At 41.6% G+C, this 16380-nt stretch overlaps 1 protein-coding gene across 2 annotated transcripts; it reads right to left on the bottom strand.

The window, feature by feature from the left end:
• Positions 1-57: 57 nt before the first annotated feature.
• LOC138970838 (sorting and assembly machinery component 50 homolog A-like) lies at positions 58-12122 on the bottom strand. 2 transcript variants are annotated; one of them, XM_070343388.1, is made up of 14 exons: positions 12068-12122; positions 10968-11039; positions 10511-10612; positions 9952-10039; positions 9018-9121; positions 8458-8591; positions 8040-8127; positions 7475-7603; positions 6840-6911; positions 5536-5619; positions 5061-5202; positions 4233-4391; positions 2626-2764; positions 58-1737 (listed from the first exon to the last, which is right to left on the bottom strand). In XM_070343388.1, exons 1-14 carry the CDS (start codon positions 12086-12088, stop codon positions 1692-1694), a joined length of 1380 nt encoding a protein of 459 aa, XP_070199489.1. In that variant the 5' UTR covers positions 12089-12122; the 3' UTR covers positions 58-1691. The 2 variants fall into 2 exon arrangements, with proteins under 2 accessions (XP_070199489.1, XP_070199490.1); XM_070343389.1 differs by having other exon boundaries at positions 4233-4379.
• Between the last annotated feature and the right edge of the window lie 4258 nt (positions 12123-16380).

Raw genomic sequence — 16380 nt, 5'->3', positions numbered from 1 at the left:
ACACTGTTAATTTTTGTTCCTTTGATTTATTCAGAATATAGAAGAAAAAAACAAGTGTAACTTTCTCCATTCATTTATTCACAGACAGCACAGCATGCAACATATAAATCCACACAAACGTACGCTAGTTCACTCAAACAAACGATTTTTCTCTCCTGTCATGAAAAGGTCGCACACATATAATCACAGCTTTAAAAATAGTCTGCATCTTCGGCTTCAATAATTCTGATTATAATGATATCAGGGAATGCACTATAGCTATGTTCCAGATTGCTTCAGACTAGCAGTAATGCTTGATATATAATATTCTACCCCACATCACAAACTACATAATCCTAGTCAACAAAACGGTAAACTACGAATACACAGCCTCTTCCATTTTCATCTACTGGCTCTTAAAAACTATAGACTTTGGTGACAATGTGAAATGTCACGAGTTTTCACAAATATTTACAAAAGTCATTTACAAGAGGCAATACATAATGATGTTTGAAAACATGAAATTGTGATTCGATTTTTTAATTTTTTTTATTGGTCACTGAAAACATGAAGGCTTCAAAAACCATTCTCTTCAGTGAAAATAATATGTGGCAATGAGTAACTTTCCTCCTCTCAATGTTGAATAAAAAGACTGGTGAATTGCAACAAAAGAAATAACCCAGATGTACATACACAACAAATGTCTTGGTCCAGCTAAATATCGAGTTTTAAGCTCACCAGCATTGCTGAATCACATTCAGTTTTGGGGCTTGTTGCCCTTCGCTATTTACTTGTGTGAATGTTTAAAGGCTCTTTCCTTCCAGTGAGGACCAGCTACTCCATCATCATTAAGCTCCATCCAGGCTTTAAGCTTGGATAAAAAGGCAGATATGCGGTGGTGCATGTCAGTCTTTGCACGGGAAGGAAGTCAAGTTTAATGTTAAGTTCTAATGATACTATCAGTATTACTTTGTTTATGTTAGTTCTAATGGTACTTTCAGTATTACTTTGTTAATGTGTCAGTTCTAATGATATTGTCAGCATTACTTTGTTTATGTGTGACCCAAAAACCAAAACCAAACAAAACTTGCTGGAAGTTCACTGCCAGAAATGACGCAACTTTTGTTTGTGGTTAAATTGAGGAAATGTCAAAAGAGAATGTGGCAGTGATAAAAATACAACCTGCTGAAATATTCATGAAAGACACAAATCAAAACACCAGCAGAAAAAAACCCAGACAAGTACATGTAGATTAAAAAAACCGTTTAAGTGCAATGTGTGACACCAAGAGATTTCAACAACCTGTCCGATAAAAATCAAATCAAATCTAGCTTCTCACAAAAAATATCTCTGAAATACCATCTGACTTTATACACATTCCATGAGTTATGCCCGGCCAGGACAAAAATGTTACAACCAACGAACCAACACAATCAGTGCATAGATCTTTATTTTCCACCTCCAAATTTAGCAGGAGTCAAACACTTTACATAAAGTAACACAAAGGAAGGCGACCTCCTTCATTCAGAAAAAGTGAAAGTTTGCAAAGTGTAGGACGCTGCCATCAGCACGTACTTCAAAAACCTGGTAAGCAAACCCAGAACACATTCCAGTCGGTGTTCCCCCCAGCAATGGAATCCCAGAAGTAAAAGTGCGTCAAGCCATGGTCCGAGAGTCCTTCCGTCAACAATACGGGCACACGTCTAATGATGCTACAAGAAGGAAAGTCCAATGCCAAACTGTAGACCCGGATTGACACTGCAAAAAAACCAAAAACAACAAAAACATCAGGATCATTATACAGATATTTACATTTCAGTTTTTTCGTTTTCTTCTGTGTTTCTGAGATCTCGGTCACTTTATGATGAGAGCTACATTCCACACCACATGTGTGCAGGGTATCTGTATGTTTCAAATTGAGTCGCAACACTTTACCTGGAAACTTGCGCATAGGGGTAGTATGATTCTGTCTGCTTAAAGTCTGAAATAAATCTTGACTAAGACTTTCAGAAAAATTCCCCACTGCATCTGGCCTGGAACCCCACCACACAAGGCCTGCAGGCTACCCGCTGAGCTACGGACCTACCCAATATCAGTTCTGAATGTTTAGCAGCAGCACAAATGAGCAATGAAAATAAACGTACCTGTATTGACAGAATAAAGTAAACCGACACAAAATTGTTTAGTTTTTGATAACTGTTCCTGTTGTCACGTGACCCTTTTGATTCTACTTGAGCACTCTTCATGAGAAGTACACATACACGAACCACTGACCACGCATGTACTTCACACAGTCATCACTTGATCCACAATGAACATAATGACCCCTTATAAGTAATAGTATTGAACTCTTCCCCTCCCTTATGTATTTCACTATTCAATGGAACCCCGCTTGTAAGAACCCCTCATTTCACACTTTCCTCCTTTCAAGACCTTGCTTTTTTTTTTTTTTTTTTTTTTTTTTAGATGTTCTGTTTATAACCTCTGTAAATTGACCCTCTCTCCTTTTTAAGACCTTGATTTCTCAGGTTTTGGAGGTCTTAAAAGGGGGGTTCAACTGTACCAAATCCCCCTCCCCTTGCCCCCCCCCCCCCCCCCCCCACCACACACACACATCATCCCAGGTCCTCCCCCCACCCTGTGTACCTGTCTCCCTGCTTGACGGCCATGGGTACCACGTAGTTGAGCTCCATCCTGGCCACTCGACCCATACGTAGCACGATGCCCCAGCCGCATGCCCAGCGGATGTCGTTGCCCATGTCCTTCAGCGATCCTTGCAGGTCATCTGAATCGTCAAATCAAACAATCATCAGGTCACTTGTTTGTGAAGAAGGAGGGAACAGAACAGGAAAACAGAACAAGAAGGGCAAAGCCCATACGACTCACATGCTTGACCTTGACCTTTACATGACCTTGACCTTCAGCTAAACCTAGCAATGACATCATACACTAAGAACTGCTTTACACATTTTTCCTACCAAAATACATGTGACCTTGACCCAAGGTCAAGGTCATCCAAGGTCATGCAACACAAAGCTGTTAATTCAAGACATAGGAAGTACAATGGTGCTTATTGGCTCTTTCTACCATGAGATATGGTCACTTTTAGTGGTTCACTACCTTATTTTGGTCACATTTCATAAGGGTCAAAGTGACCTTGACCTTGATCATATGTGACCAAATGTGTCTCATGATGAAAGCATAACATGTGCCCCACATAATTTTTAAGTTTGAAACAGTTATCTTCCATAGTTCAGGGTCAAGGTCACTTCAAAATATGTATACAATCCAACTTTGAAGAGCTCCTGTGACCTTGACCTTGAAGCAAGGTAAACCAAACTGGTATCAAAAGATGGGGCTTACTTTGCCCTATATATCAAATATAGGTGAGGTATTAAATCTCAAAAACTTCAGAGAAAATGGGAAAAATGTGAAAAATAGCTGTTTTTTAGACAACATTTATGGCCCCTGCGCTTGACCTTGAAGCAAGGTCAAGATGCTATGTATGTTTTTTGGGGCCTTGTCATCATACACCATCTTGCCAAATTTGGTACTGATAGACTGAATAGTGTCCAAGAAATATCCAACGTTAAAGTTTTTGCTGTTTTTTAGACAACATTTATGGCCCCTGCGACCTTGACCTTGAAGCAAGGTCAAGATGCTATGTATGTTTTTTGGGGCCTTGTCATCATACACCATCTTGCCAAATTTGGTACTGATAGACTGAATAGTGTCCAAGAAATATCCAACGTTAAAGTTTTCCGGACGGACGGACGGACGCCGGGACGGACGGACGGACGGACGACTCGGGTGAGTACATAGACTCACTTTTGCTTCGCATGTGAGTCAAAAAAGGGTCAGTAGGGGGAACCACAAAAATACTTCATTTATTTTGTAGACCATAACAGGACTCTCCCACAGGATCAATTGCAACAATCTCCCTTCCGTGCAGGTGTCATCCAATAACAGCAACACTATGGCTGCTTTTCTTAGACAAAAAGAGATCCTTTATTTAGTGGTGTCCCTTTCATCAAAGGGTTCTCGTGTTACAGGTATATGTAATGTGCCACTGTAGCAAGCATTCTTGGCTTGATTTGGTGAACCAAGATTTATAAAGGATGTCCTTGTCTGATTCAAGCATGCAGGTGGCTAATAAGACCTATGCCAGATAGGCAGGACCTGCTACAGCGGCTGCAGGCAAGCAATCAAGCAAGCATTACTGAGCCAATAATTAGCGATGAAAATCAACTCACTGAAATTGATGTTTCCCAGGTTGCCACCATTGACGAAGAAGTGTGTGCGGAAGAGATCCCCGAAGCCCCCCTTGCCCGGCCTGAAGGGGAGGGGGGTGTAGATATGAGCTGCACACATCCAGTAGGCCTCTGCACCCAGCGCGTTACCTGCCGGATGATCTTTAGGTGTGACAAGGTCGACATCAGTCGTAACATGCAACACATCCAGCGACACAAAAGTTGAAAACAAAAGAGGCAACATGCAAATGCCTTTGGGAAACTCACCATGTCAAAGCAGTTGTGATACAGTTCCTGTGGGGTGTAAAACATCACATTCATCAATTGAAATCAACATGCAACAAATGAAAAAAACAGAAAAAACAAAGAAAAAAAAGAAGCAAACACAGCAAAAAAGAAATATAGCCAGTGTAAAATGGTAGAACAAGGTAGAAAACATGCAACTGCCTCAGTAAAACTCAGACACATAAAAACAGTTTTAATATGGCTGCTTCTGACAAACATGCAGCAACTCAAAAAAACATATTCTTACATGTGATATATCTGGCGTCAAACTGATAAACAGACAGACAGACATGCAACTGCTGGGTTGAAACACTGACCCACCCAAGTACATAATACGGAGCTGCCACTGGGTGCAATATCACAAGTATAATGCAAATAATATGCAAAATCTAATGCAAATGGTCAAAGTAATAACATACCCTTATTTATCACACACACACACACACACACACACACACACACACACACACACACACACACACACACACACACACACACACACACACACACACACAAAGGCCCAAGCACTACAAAAACCACACCTACCATCACTGTGTGGTCCCACTCCTTTCAAGCTAAAGCCTCGTAGCGTGAGAGGCCCCCCGAGGAAGAAACGGTCGTTGATTCGAATGTCGTCCTTTTTGTGCAGTGGTCGCATCACTCCTCCGGCCAATGATAGCTGAACAACCTGAATCACACAAGATGCACCATACATTGACTTACTAATATACAGGGGTACCTGTGATGGAAAGGACATCGTTTGATCAGCAAAACATGTCAGCTGCCAGGGTCCTTTTATGACAGGTTTACTTCGGTCACGATACCTGAATCACAAAAGTTAACAAGAAATACAGCAGAATAATTGTGATGTTTCCCCTCCACCACCACAAGCTTGTCTGTCAATAGATCTACGTACAATACACGCTCTATGTTAAGAAACGTACTGCCATGAATCAACACGCAAACCAAGGCAATAGATCTTCATCAAAATACGAAGGCTGCTAAACACAGTGACACTTACCGTGTCCCAAAAAAGAGATTTGTTGAACTGTAGTTCCAGCTCTTGTTTGGAGAATTCCACATTCCCTCCCAGACCAGCATATTCCTGTCAAACACAAAACAAAATATTGACAGCGTAACGTAACACCAAGCAAAATGTCATCAGTGTTGTTCCCAGACTGAGAGGACAATAGGTCCAGTTTTACTTGGACCAAAAATATGTATCTATAGGTCCATAGGCTATGAACAAATGTATTTTTTACGAGTAAAATGACTATTTCTAAGAATACATCACCTCAATTTAACTATAAGGAGTTACCCTACTTATGAGTATCCGACTGAGTAGCACCTTGTAACCAATAAATGGTCAAGGTCGCTTACTAAACGTCAAAACTATGGGACACTCGATAAGCCAGGGATCAGAACAATGCATCAGATTAAAACAAAAAGTATGAGTCAATGACCAAAAACTGAGGCTTGAGAACACCACTGTGTCATTCCTTTACTTCCCTTCCAAAATGGAACATCTGAAGTAATGGACACAGCGTTTTCATTTCATTTACTTTATTATTTCAATGCTGGGAAATTCGGGTCGCTTCCTCCCAGTGGAAAGCTAGCAGCAATGGAGTCGCGCTACCCAGGTGTCTGCGTGTTTAGGTGTAATCAACCACCTGCACTTATGGCAGAATGACCAAGGTCTTTTACGTGCCACTGTGGTGACACGGGGGTGGGACATGGATACCGTCTCTGAGTCTGAACATAAAGTTGACCCGTGTCCGTCCCTGCCGGGATTCGAACCTGCGACCTTAAGATCACAAGTCCAGTGACAACTGAGCTACCCCGGCTCAAACACCAGTCTGTTCACTCGTTTTCATTAAAATCCCTCAAAGTGAGAAACCTGGGCCTCTACAATGCTACACCACTGTCATCTGCCTGTTCCTTGTTGCATTCACATATCCCACAATTCTGGTGATCCAAAGTGGGCGCTTACCAGCTATAGTGGCACCTGTCCTGGCGACCACTTCTTGATAATGACCACCTGCACTACACGTGTCTACCTCAAAGAAACTCTGATGAGATTCTTCTCTGAATAATTCACCTGTCCATAGCGACCACCTGTCTAAAATGACCACTGTTGGTCTGTCCCCTGGGTGGTGGTTATACTCAGGTTGGACTGTATTATCACAGTTTTTCACCCAAAGTAGGAGGAGGGTGTTTGCTATTTACTGAGCGCCCACAGGGTGCTTGACAGTTCATCTGACAACAGAATACTGTCTTTATCTGTGTCTTGTTGTTAGCAATGGAGACGTCAACATTATCACCTACCTGTGTTAATCTCAGCAGTGATCCACTGGAAGGCAGAATGCCGTCGTCTCTCATGTCTCTCACAAACACATGCTGCACATTACAAAGCCACGGTCAATTACACAGCCATTACATTCTGGTGTTACTATCACACATGATTAAGCAAAGAAAAAACCACATGACCTTCTTGCAATTCAAAAGACATTAAAACCTGCAAAGATTTCATTGTACACTGGTTAACCCTCAGCTGAGAGATGCATGTCGCTGCCTTTTGGTAGCAATAGTGACATACTGTGCTATTTGTAACTGTGAGAGTGGCATTGTCAAATAATTTACTTTCTTAACGGACACTCCCCCCCTCCCCCCCCTCCCCCCCCTCCCCGTCCACTTGCAAATACTTAAATTTCTTACAGGTAGACTTTCAAAAATCCCTCAGGTAACTATACTCCATTATCTAAGGACAACCCACTTATACACCATCCAGACCACCCGAATCAAGACTTTCTTTCGACTCTCTGATTTTCTGTAAATAACCTCTGTAAATTTGCCCCCATTTTAACATCCCCTCCTTTTTAAGACCTGATTTTCTCAGACTTTTGGAGGTCCATCGTATACCTGCAGACATTTATGTAGTGATCAAAGAGGTTCTTACACACCTTGAGACTAGATTTGAGGGAGTGTCCAGCCTGCTCTCGCACAGCAAAGGACGTTGTTCTGGACAAGGATCGGAGATCTCGCCACACGCCATCCCACCGCAGCGAGTGCATGCCCAGGACTGATGGGAACTGTGCAACACAAAGTGACGCAATTGACAGTTTTAGTGCCCTGAGATGTTCTGACAAGCATACATTTAGATAGTGCAGGGTATTTTTGTGGACAGTATTTATGAAGACTTTTAAGTGTGAATAAAGAACTTTTTCTCATGGAGACAGTTGTGAGCGTCTCTGTAAGGACATACAAGTATTTAAAAGCGTTCTAATGGGCTGTTTTGTAGAGGATATCAAGCACAGGTTTCCCCATCAGACACACACACACTACATGCATGAATGCATAGCCACACAGACATATGTAAGAGAGAACACACAAACACAAATTCAAACTCCCTTTCTCTCTATCTCTAACCCATGAATGCACGCACGCACACACACACACACTCTCTCTCTCTCTCACGCGAATGCACATACACACACACACACAGATGCACGCAAACGCTTAACTCACAGTCAGATCGATGTCCAGCCCTCTGTCTGTTTCTTTGTATCCACTCCAGGGGTAGGAGCCGTGGAACTGGTAAATGCCTCCAGAAAGCCTAGAAACACACAAAGGAATTGTTTTATTCCATTTCCATACGAAAGAAAAGTGAGAAAACCTGCAACCACAATGACAGAAATGAAAGCACATCCAACCATACTTAAAAGACATGATATTAAAAATGTACGGTCTATCACATGCAAACAAACGAAGGGACAGACCTACAGACAGAGAGACAGACAGAAAGAAAGACAGACAACAGAAAGACAGTCACACACACGATGAACATTCTTTTAAAACGTTTTGCATAAATATTGTAAAACAACTCATCCAAACCTGCCCCTTCCCTCTATGCGCATGCACACGCAAACACACACTTCAAACTCACAAGATTTCTGGATTAGCATTGAGAGGCTTGCTCATCATGACAGAGTAACCTCTGGTTTGTTTTGTGCCATGCGTATATTCCCCATTCACCTTCTCCCCCCGTCCCAAGACATTGGGCAATTTGACACCAAACAGCTGCAAAGGAAGAGAAAAATCAAAAATTAGCATCAAGTTGTTTGAACAACATAAGCACTGGTTATTGAAACCACACACAGAAAAAGACAGGAACAGAAAACATAAGAGAAGAAAAGACTAACAATAAGCAGAAGGTTTGGAGAATAGATTCTCAATGACAATTGTGAAGATGCAAAGATATATTTCATTGCAGAACTGTTTTCCTTGTGTGCTTCACTGACCTGAATAAAAGATTTTGCAAAATTGGACTGAACAGTTGAAATGAACTTTTAGTCACCGGTAACCTATAAATGTAGCCCTCTTTAAAAGCTGTCAGATGCCACATAATATCTGGACAATAATAAACAAAACGAAAGAAGACTAGAGTGCATGCAGAAAAAACCCTGATAATTATAGCCACAACATAAAGAAGTATCACATTCTCACCAGACTGGCGTCATTGTTGCCTATCAGTGTGTTCATTCCCCCAGAAATCGGCCTGAACTCTCGCACTTCGAACGTTATTTCGTAGCTGTCCTTATTGGCTGAGTCTGCACAAAAAAGCACCATCAGCATCTTCAAACAAGTTAAGGAGTTAAGCATCATCTACACTTAACATTCTTACCCCCCCCCCCCCCCCCCCCCCCCCTCCCAAGTGCCCAATACCGCCCGCTCGAGCTCCCGTATGTAGATCCTACCCGCTTTACACACTGCTACACATAACTTTTTCCATTTGTACTAGCTTCCTGCTATGTTTGAGCTTCTATAATTACGGAAAATTTGCAGTAGTTACTTTGCTACGAGTTTTTTCAAGTTTGAAATTGACAAGAGTTTCTTTCTATACCACTGGGGGAAATGGGCTAAAATCTTCAGCGTTTACGCGTCACCTTACTTCGAACACATTCCAATCAAACCCTTTCTAGCATTTAAAATCTGTTATCTGGTCTAGCTCACATTCACAAGCAAAAATGTGTTTCTGCTACAGTGGAACCCCCTTTCAAGACCCCCCATTTTAAGACTCCCTCCTTTTTAAGACCCTGTTTTCTCAGACTTTTTGTTCATAACCTCTGTAGATTTACCCCATTTTAAGACTCCCTCCTTTTTAAGACCCTGTTTTCTCAGACTTTTTGTTCACAACCTCTGTAGATTTACCCCAATTTAAGACTCCCTCCCTTTTAAGACCCTGTTTTCTCAGACTTTTTGTTCATAACCTCTGTAGATTTACCCCATTTTAAGACTCCCTCCTTTTTAAGACCCTGTTTTCTCAGACCTTTTGTTCACAACCTCTGTAGATTTACCCCAATTTAAGACCTCCTCCGTTTTAAGACCTGATTTTCTCAGATTTGTTGAGGTCAAAAGGGGGGTTCCACTGTATTCATACCTTTGGCTGTGTCGATGAAGATGCCCACTCTCTTAAAGAGTCCCAGTTTCTCCATGCGCTGTTTGACTTCATGGCTCTTCTGGACCATCTGTTCATTTGAAAAGCAAAACAAATGGTGTCAAGATTTAATAAACATGCATGAGAATGGCAACAATGTGTTGTGTTTTGCGCACACAAGTGTGTGTGTTTGTGTGTTTATAATGTATTATAGTGCAATGTGTTATAATTTATAATTGTGTGATTGAGATGTAAACAATGATATGTTTTTTGTGTGAATTTTTCCCAATGATTGTGAAGCGCTCTGAGCAAGGCTTCACAGTAACCTTGGATTCATGTGCTCTAGAATTATTATATTACAGTGGAACCTCCCATAACGACCCCTCCTAAAACCGACCCCCTCTGCTGCCGAGGGGGTGTGCCAGAAACACATTGAAACACACGTGCTTCCGACACACCACTTGTTAATGATTGGCCCCTCCAATGTTTGCAAACTAAGGCCCCTCCCCCACAACCAATACAAACCCACAATTATTTTCGGAATTTGTCTATTGATGCTTACCTCCTGAAAAGTCTCTGCTTTAAGAAGAGGCCGTACTTCCTTGATGATGACGTCATCCTTGGTACGTCCAACTCCCTCCACAACCACTCTCTCAACCTTGACCTGAAGCACACAATGCCGCCTTTGTCAACTTGTATCTTTAGAAGTATTCTTTGGACCAGTTTGTAATTATTTTATGTACAGGTTTTATGTGTGTTTATTTTTCCTTTAGGATTATGCTGTCCAAGCAAAATTAAGGTGTACATTTTCCACATACTTGTACATGTGATGTATGGATGTGTAAAAATAAAAGATAATTCACTATGAGTTTGAATCATTGTTCTGGTTACAGTACGTATTTTCAAGAATCTAGAGTCAGAGTATTTGTATGACAAAGAAGACAATTAACTCTGGACAGTCATTAAACAAAGAGATTATAACTGAAAAATAAAAATAGATGACTAAACCAAGAACTCACTGGAATATGTTCAAAGTCAATGTCATCAGGACCTTCTTGTGGTGGATTATTTACAGTTGCAGGTTCAGGTGCCTGGAATAGCAAACAAACTATAAAAATCACAAAGAATATGTACAAAGTTAAACAAACACGGTAATGTTGAATTTCAGTGTTGTAAATTCAGAGCTCACAATCCAGTGGCATTATAATTTATAGACTTATTTTTTATGTGTCGCTTTAATCAAACAAAAATATTACTCCTGAAAATAATTGACAGATTGAGCACCAAAATTAAGCATAATTAATCAATTTGGTTATTTGATTGAGGAAAATGACTGCCATGGTTGTCTCCCTGTAGAGAAAACGCATACAAAGTATTAACATACTTGTCTCCCTTCCGTAATTCATCTGCCAATTTTTTTTAAATTCTAAACCCCCCTGCAAATGAAAGGCATCTGTACAGTAAATTATGTTACTTCAATGGTATGTCAAGTGACTTTTTATGCTTACAACTGCTACTGCTAGAGCAGGTTCTGTAAATTTAGATCTATTCTTAGATTGCAGTAGAAATTAAACCGTTCCTGTATACATACAACGCTAAAGTTCAACATAACCACAAATACAACCTGCGACATACGAAGGCATTCAGTTTTACACATGTGTACTCACTGGAAATATGATAACTGATCAAAAGTTATCACTCATGCACCACCCCGTTTCTTGCTAAAGCTGTGAGGTGAAGTTAAGGTGTTCAACTTCAAGATATGTTTCAGAGTGCATTGACACAAAAGACTAAAAGTACTGGCGTTAAAAAATAAGGCGAGAAACCTGCCTGCCCCCTTCACACACATAGGTACAGGCGCACACTCCGCACTCAAAACCCCACACACAGACACATGCTTGACTTTCACTTCAGAACACACACAGTGACACACACCGCGATGGAGAGACGTTACACAGCGACTCGATCGCCGCAACAGAAAAGCCCTTTTGCGGTCACAAACAGTCGATTCAACTTTGCACTCGTTGATTATATCAAACAACATTTTCAAGCATTATTACGTTGTTTGCTACATTCAATCACCGCAAGAAATGACAAAAATATCAAAATCTTCAACAACCTTGGCATAGACTGTCCCCATTTTGATGCCGGTGTACTTTTCTAGTTTTCGCAGGTGAAGAATTAAAGGGGACGCAACTAACATAACACACACCTCTGTCGTCTGCTGATTTATTGCCGAACTTGACTGATCTCGTGTGTGTGTGTGTGTGTGTGTGTGTGTGTGTGTGTGTCACTGTGCGTCGGCCTGTCAGTGTGTGTGTGTGTGTGTGTGTGTGTGTGTGCGTGCGTGACTGAGTGTGTGTGTGTGTGCAGTCACGAGTGTCAGTGTGCGGCGTGTCAGTGTGTGTATGTGACGGAGTGTGTGTGTGTGTATGTGACGGCCGTGTATATGTGTGTGAGTGTGTGTGTTTGTGTGTGCGAGCGTGCACACACACAAACACATATATACATACACATGCATGCACACGCACGCACGCACGCACGCTGACAGACACTCATAACTGACACACACTATGTGATTCAGCGACTCTCTGTCTCTCACCTATCTCAATCTCTATCAACCTATATATCGAGAGTATCTATCTATCTATCTATCTATCTATCTATCTATCTATCTATTTAGTTACGTACCCATCCGCAAATCGATTATTCGTTAATTGACGTCACCGACTATTCTTCTTAACGCAGATCGACACCTCCACAAAAGCACGTGTGTTTACAACGGAAGTATAGGCAGGTAGTTTTACGGAGACTGATTGGGCATGTGTGAATATCGTATTGTTATTTTAATTTGTAATTAGTATGCATTATTCTGACGTTATACAAAAACAAGGGGATTCTTTTTGTGTACAAGAAAAATATGCTTCGTATGCAGGCTGTGGGGGGACCTTGTTTTCCTGGCCTGTGTTACACGTAGAGCGAGACAGAGACCGTGACTCCACGGCTTCATGTGCAAAGGGTGGAACGCATGGGTTTAAAACAATATATTATTGTGAAATGTGACTGTGTCGCTAGTGGAACAATTCTTCCAGTGCTCAGCACTTGCCAAACTGACGTGTAACAGGCAGGTGGGAAAAGGCACAGGTAAATTCTTTGTCAAGAATTGTTCTCGCATAGAAACATAACTACATGTATAACGATGATGAATAAGCATTGTTAGTATTCGTTGCTGTATTATTCATTCATTGTACGGGTTGTTGATTTGGATATTCTAAATGGTTGGTGGGTTCTTCTTTGCTGCTGGTGACAAAATGGGGTTTCGCTTTATTTTAACCATACATTCTACGTCTTCACACTAGATGAGTACGTAGAATTCAACTTCACTGATTGCATCCAGGAAGCAGTATAAGCACTGCATGGAGAGAAAAAGAATGTTTCATTTAGTTTTCATAGGTAAATTAAACTCGTGTGTCTCACAACTATGTCGACCAAAAACGGGAATGATCATACCCTTGCTCGTTTGAAACTGTTTATTTGAAGAGAACAGATATTCAACCGCACCATAAAACATTTTAAACCCAATTCTGAGACGAGCAATGGTAAGAAGACAACAGACCTGAAGACCATAACGCACGTTTCATGCGGTGTCACCGAATCGCCGGACTTGCTAACGTCACAATGTGTGTGTGTGTGTGTTTGGTGTGTGTGTGTGTTTGGTGTGTGTGTGTGTGTGTGTGTGTGTGTGTGTGTGTCTGTATGTGTGTGTGAGTGTGTGTGAGTGTGTGTGTGTGTGTGTGTGTGTGTGTGTGTGTGTGTGTGTGTGTAGAGCGATTCAGAGTAAACTACTGAACCGATCTTTATGAAATTGTTCATGAGTTCATGGGTATGATATCCCCAGACGTTTTTTATTTTTTCGATACATGTCTTTGATAACGTCATATCCGGCATTTTGTAAAAGTTGAGGCAGCACTCTCACACCCTCATTTTTCAATCAAACGTGATAGAAATTTTGGCCAAGCAATCTTCGACGAAGGCCGGACTTTGGTATTGCATTTCAGCTAGGAAGCTTAAAAATTAATTAGGATAATGACTTTGGTCATTAAAAATCTGAAAATTGTAATTAAAATAATTTTTGTATAAAACGATTCAAAATTACGTTTATCGTATTCATCATTTTCTGATTCCAAAAACACATATATATGTTATATTTGGATGAAAAACAAGCTCTGAAAATTTAAAATATAAAAATTATGATGAAATAAAAATTCCGAAATCGATTTAAAAACAATTTCATCTTATTCCTTGTCCGTTTTTGATTCCAAAAACATATAGATATGATATGTTTGGATTAAAAACACGTTCAGAGAGTTAAAAAGAATAGAGATATAGAAAAGCGTGCTATCCTCCTCAGCGCAACCGCTACCGCGCTTTTCTGGATTGTTAATTTCACTGCCTTTGCCACGAGCGGTGGACAGACGAGTGTACGGTCTTGCGAAAAAAAATGCAATGCGTTCAGTTTCATTCTGTGAGTTTGACTGAGCTTGACTAAATGTTGTATTTTCGCCTTACGCGACTTGTTTTAAACTTTCAAAACTTCAAATTGTACTGATCTTGTCTTGATGAAAAAATAAATCTGTTATGATTTAAGAATGTTTGTGTTACAAGCTGTCAGTTTATTATTTAGATTTTAAAAGTTAGTTCTAGCGCCAAAACGAGGCGCCTGATTGTGGAACAGACGGTTCAAGAAAATAAATTCTTTGAAAATGCCTCACTCTCGACGGAAAGCAGCCATGCAGGATGTTCCCGTTCGGTGAGCGTTCAAATGGAAGGGTGTTTTGTACTGTGTGTAAAAGCCTGACAGTATCTGTGATGGTTTACATGAGGCTTGCTGTGCCTTTTAATGCAAAGAATAACTCGAGCGACATCAATTGACGAAATGAACACAGTCCGTCAGTGAGATCGATGGTGTAAAAGGTCCAACTCTTCTTTCTGTTCAATCAGTCAACACGTTTCTAGAAGACTCGGACATAGCATGTAATAGTGGTTTCACCCCGGTTTTGTGATTGGCAGGCCGCGCTGTGTTGTCAATGTGTGTGAGCGTGCAGGCGTGAGTGTGTGTCACTATGTTTTGTGTCGTAATGAAACATGTAAACTGCACTTGTTTTTTAAGTTGACTGTCAATTCTCAAAGAGGTTTTATTATTTTATGAAGGTCCTGGAGCGGTTGATTCTGCGGCACCTGCGGGCTTTCACGGGTCACCTGTCTGACCCACTCCAGTTTGCTTACCAAGCCAACAGGTCCGTCGATGATGCCGTCGCCATGGGTCTTCATTTTGTCTTGCAGCACCTTGAGAACCCTCGCACCTACGCTAGAATGTTGTTCATTGATTATTCCTCCGCATTCAACACGATCATCCCTCACAAGCTCCTCCACAAACTGATTGGTCTCGATGTCCCTCTCTCTCTCTGCCACTGGCTTCTAGACTTCTTGCTTGACCGCCCTCAGGTCGTCCGACTCAACAACTCACTCTCTGCCTCACTCACTCTAAACACTGGTGCCCCGCAGGGTTGTGTTCTGTCCCCTCTACTCTTCACCCTTTTCACCAACGACTGCACCTCCGCTCACCCATCCACATACATAATCAAATTCTCAGACGACACCACCATTGAAGGCCTGATTTCTGACTCCAATGAGGACGCATACCGGGGGGAGGTTCAAAGAGTGGTTGAGTGGTGCTCTGAAAATGATCTCGAGCTAAACGTTCTTAAAACAAAAGAAGTCGTTATCGACCCTCGACGAAAGAAAGACCCCATCTTGCCCCTTGAAATAAATGGGGAAGCTGTAGAACAGGTCTCTTCATTCAAATTTCTCGGCACACTGATCTCTGAAGACCTGAAATGGGACGGGAACACCACGTCCATCATTAAGAAGTGCCAGCAGCGGCTGCACTTCCTGAGACAGTTGCGCAAGTTCCGTATGTCACAGCAAATCATGGCGCAGTTCTATCGCGCAGTCGTTGAGAGCACCCTGTGTTTTTCTATCACGGTCTGGTATGGCAGCACCACTGAGAAAGAGAAACAGCTGCTACTGGAGAGCATTGTGCGGACAGCCTCCAAAATCGCGGGCTGTGACTTCCCTTCCGTTGCCTCTATTTTTGAGTTGCGCTCAGGTCGAAAAGCAGGAAAGATTGTTCGCGACCCCTCCCACCCGGCAAACCACTTCTTCGAGCCTCTTCCATCTGGTAGGCGCTACAGAGCTTTGAAAGCCAGAACTAGTCGCTTTCGCTCTAGCTTCATCCCCCATGCTGTACTGACAACTCCTGTAGTGAAGACGTTGTAATATACTGTAGTTATAGGATTGGGGGGGGGGGGGGGTTCTTTTGTTACTTAGTCCTTTCACTGCATTCCATTACTGTTCTCATAACTTGTGATA

This window comes from Littorina saxatilis, linkage group LG7 (genome assembly GCF_037325665.1).
Source record: "Littorina saxatilis isolate snail1 linkage group LG7, US_GU_Lsax_2.0, whole genome shotgun sequence".
Taxonomy (NCBI): domain Eukaryota; kingdom Metazoa; phylum Mollusca; class Gastropoda; order Littorinimorpha; family Littorinidae; genus Littorina; species Littorina saxatilis.
The sequence above is the reverse complement of the archived record's forward strand: the minus strand, read 5'-3'. Positions and strand labels throughout refer to the sequence as shown.

Bases quoted from the DNA above. Each gene is read 5' to 3' on its own strand.
- LOC138970838 (XM_070343388.1), bottom strand. From the start codon at position 12,088: ATGGGGACAGTCTATGCCAAG. The intron at 10,613-10,967 runs GTGAGTTCTTGG...TGTGTGCTTCAG, and splicing joins TTGACTTTGAACATATTCCA to GTCAAGGTTGAGAGAGTGGT. The intron at 5,203-5,535 runs GTAAGTGTCACT...TGTGTGATTCAG, and splicing joins AATCTCTTTTTTGGGACACG to GTTGTTCAGCTATCATTGGC.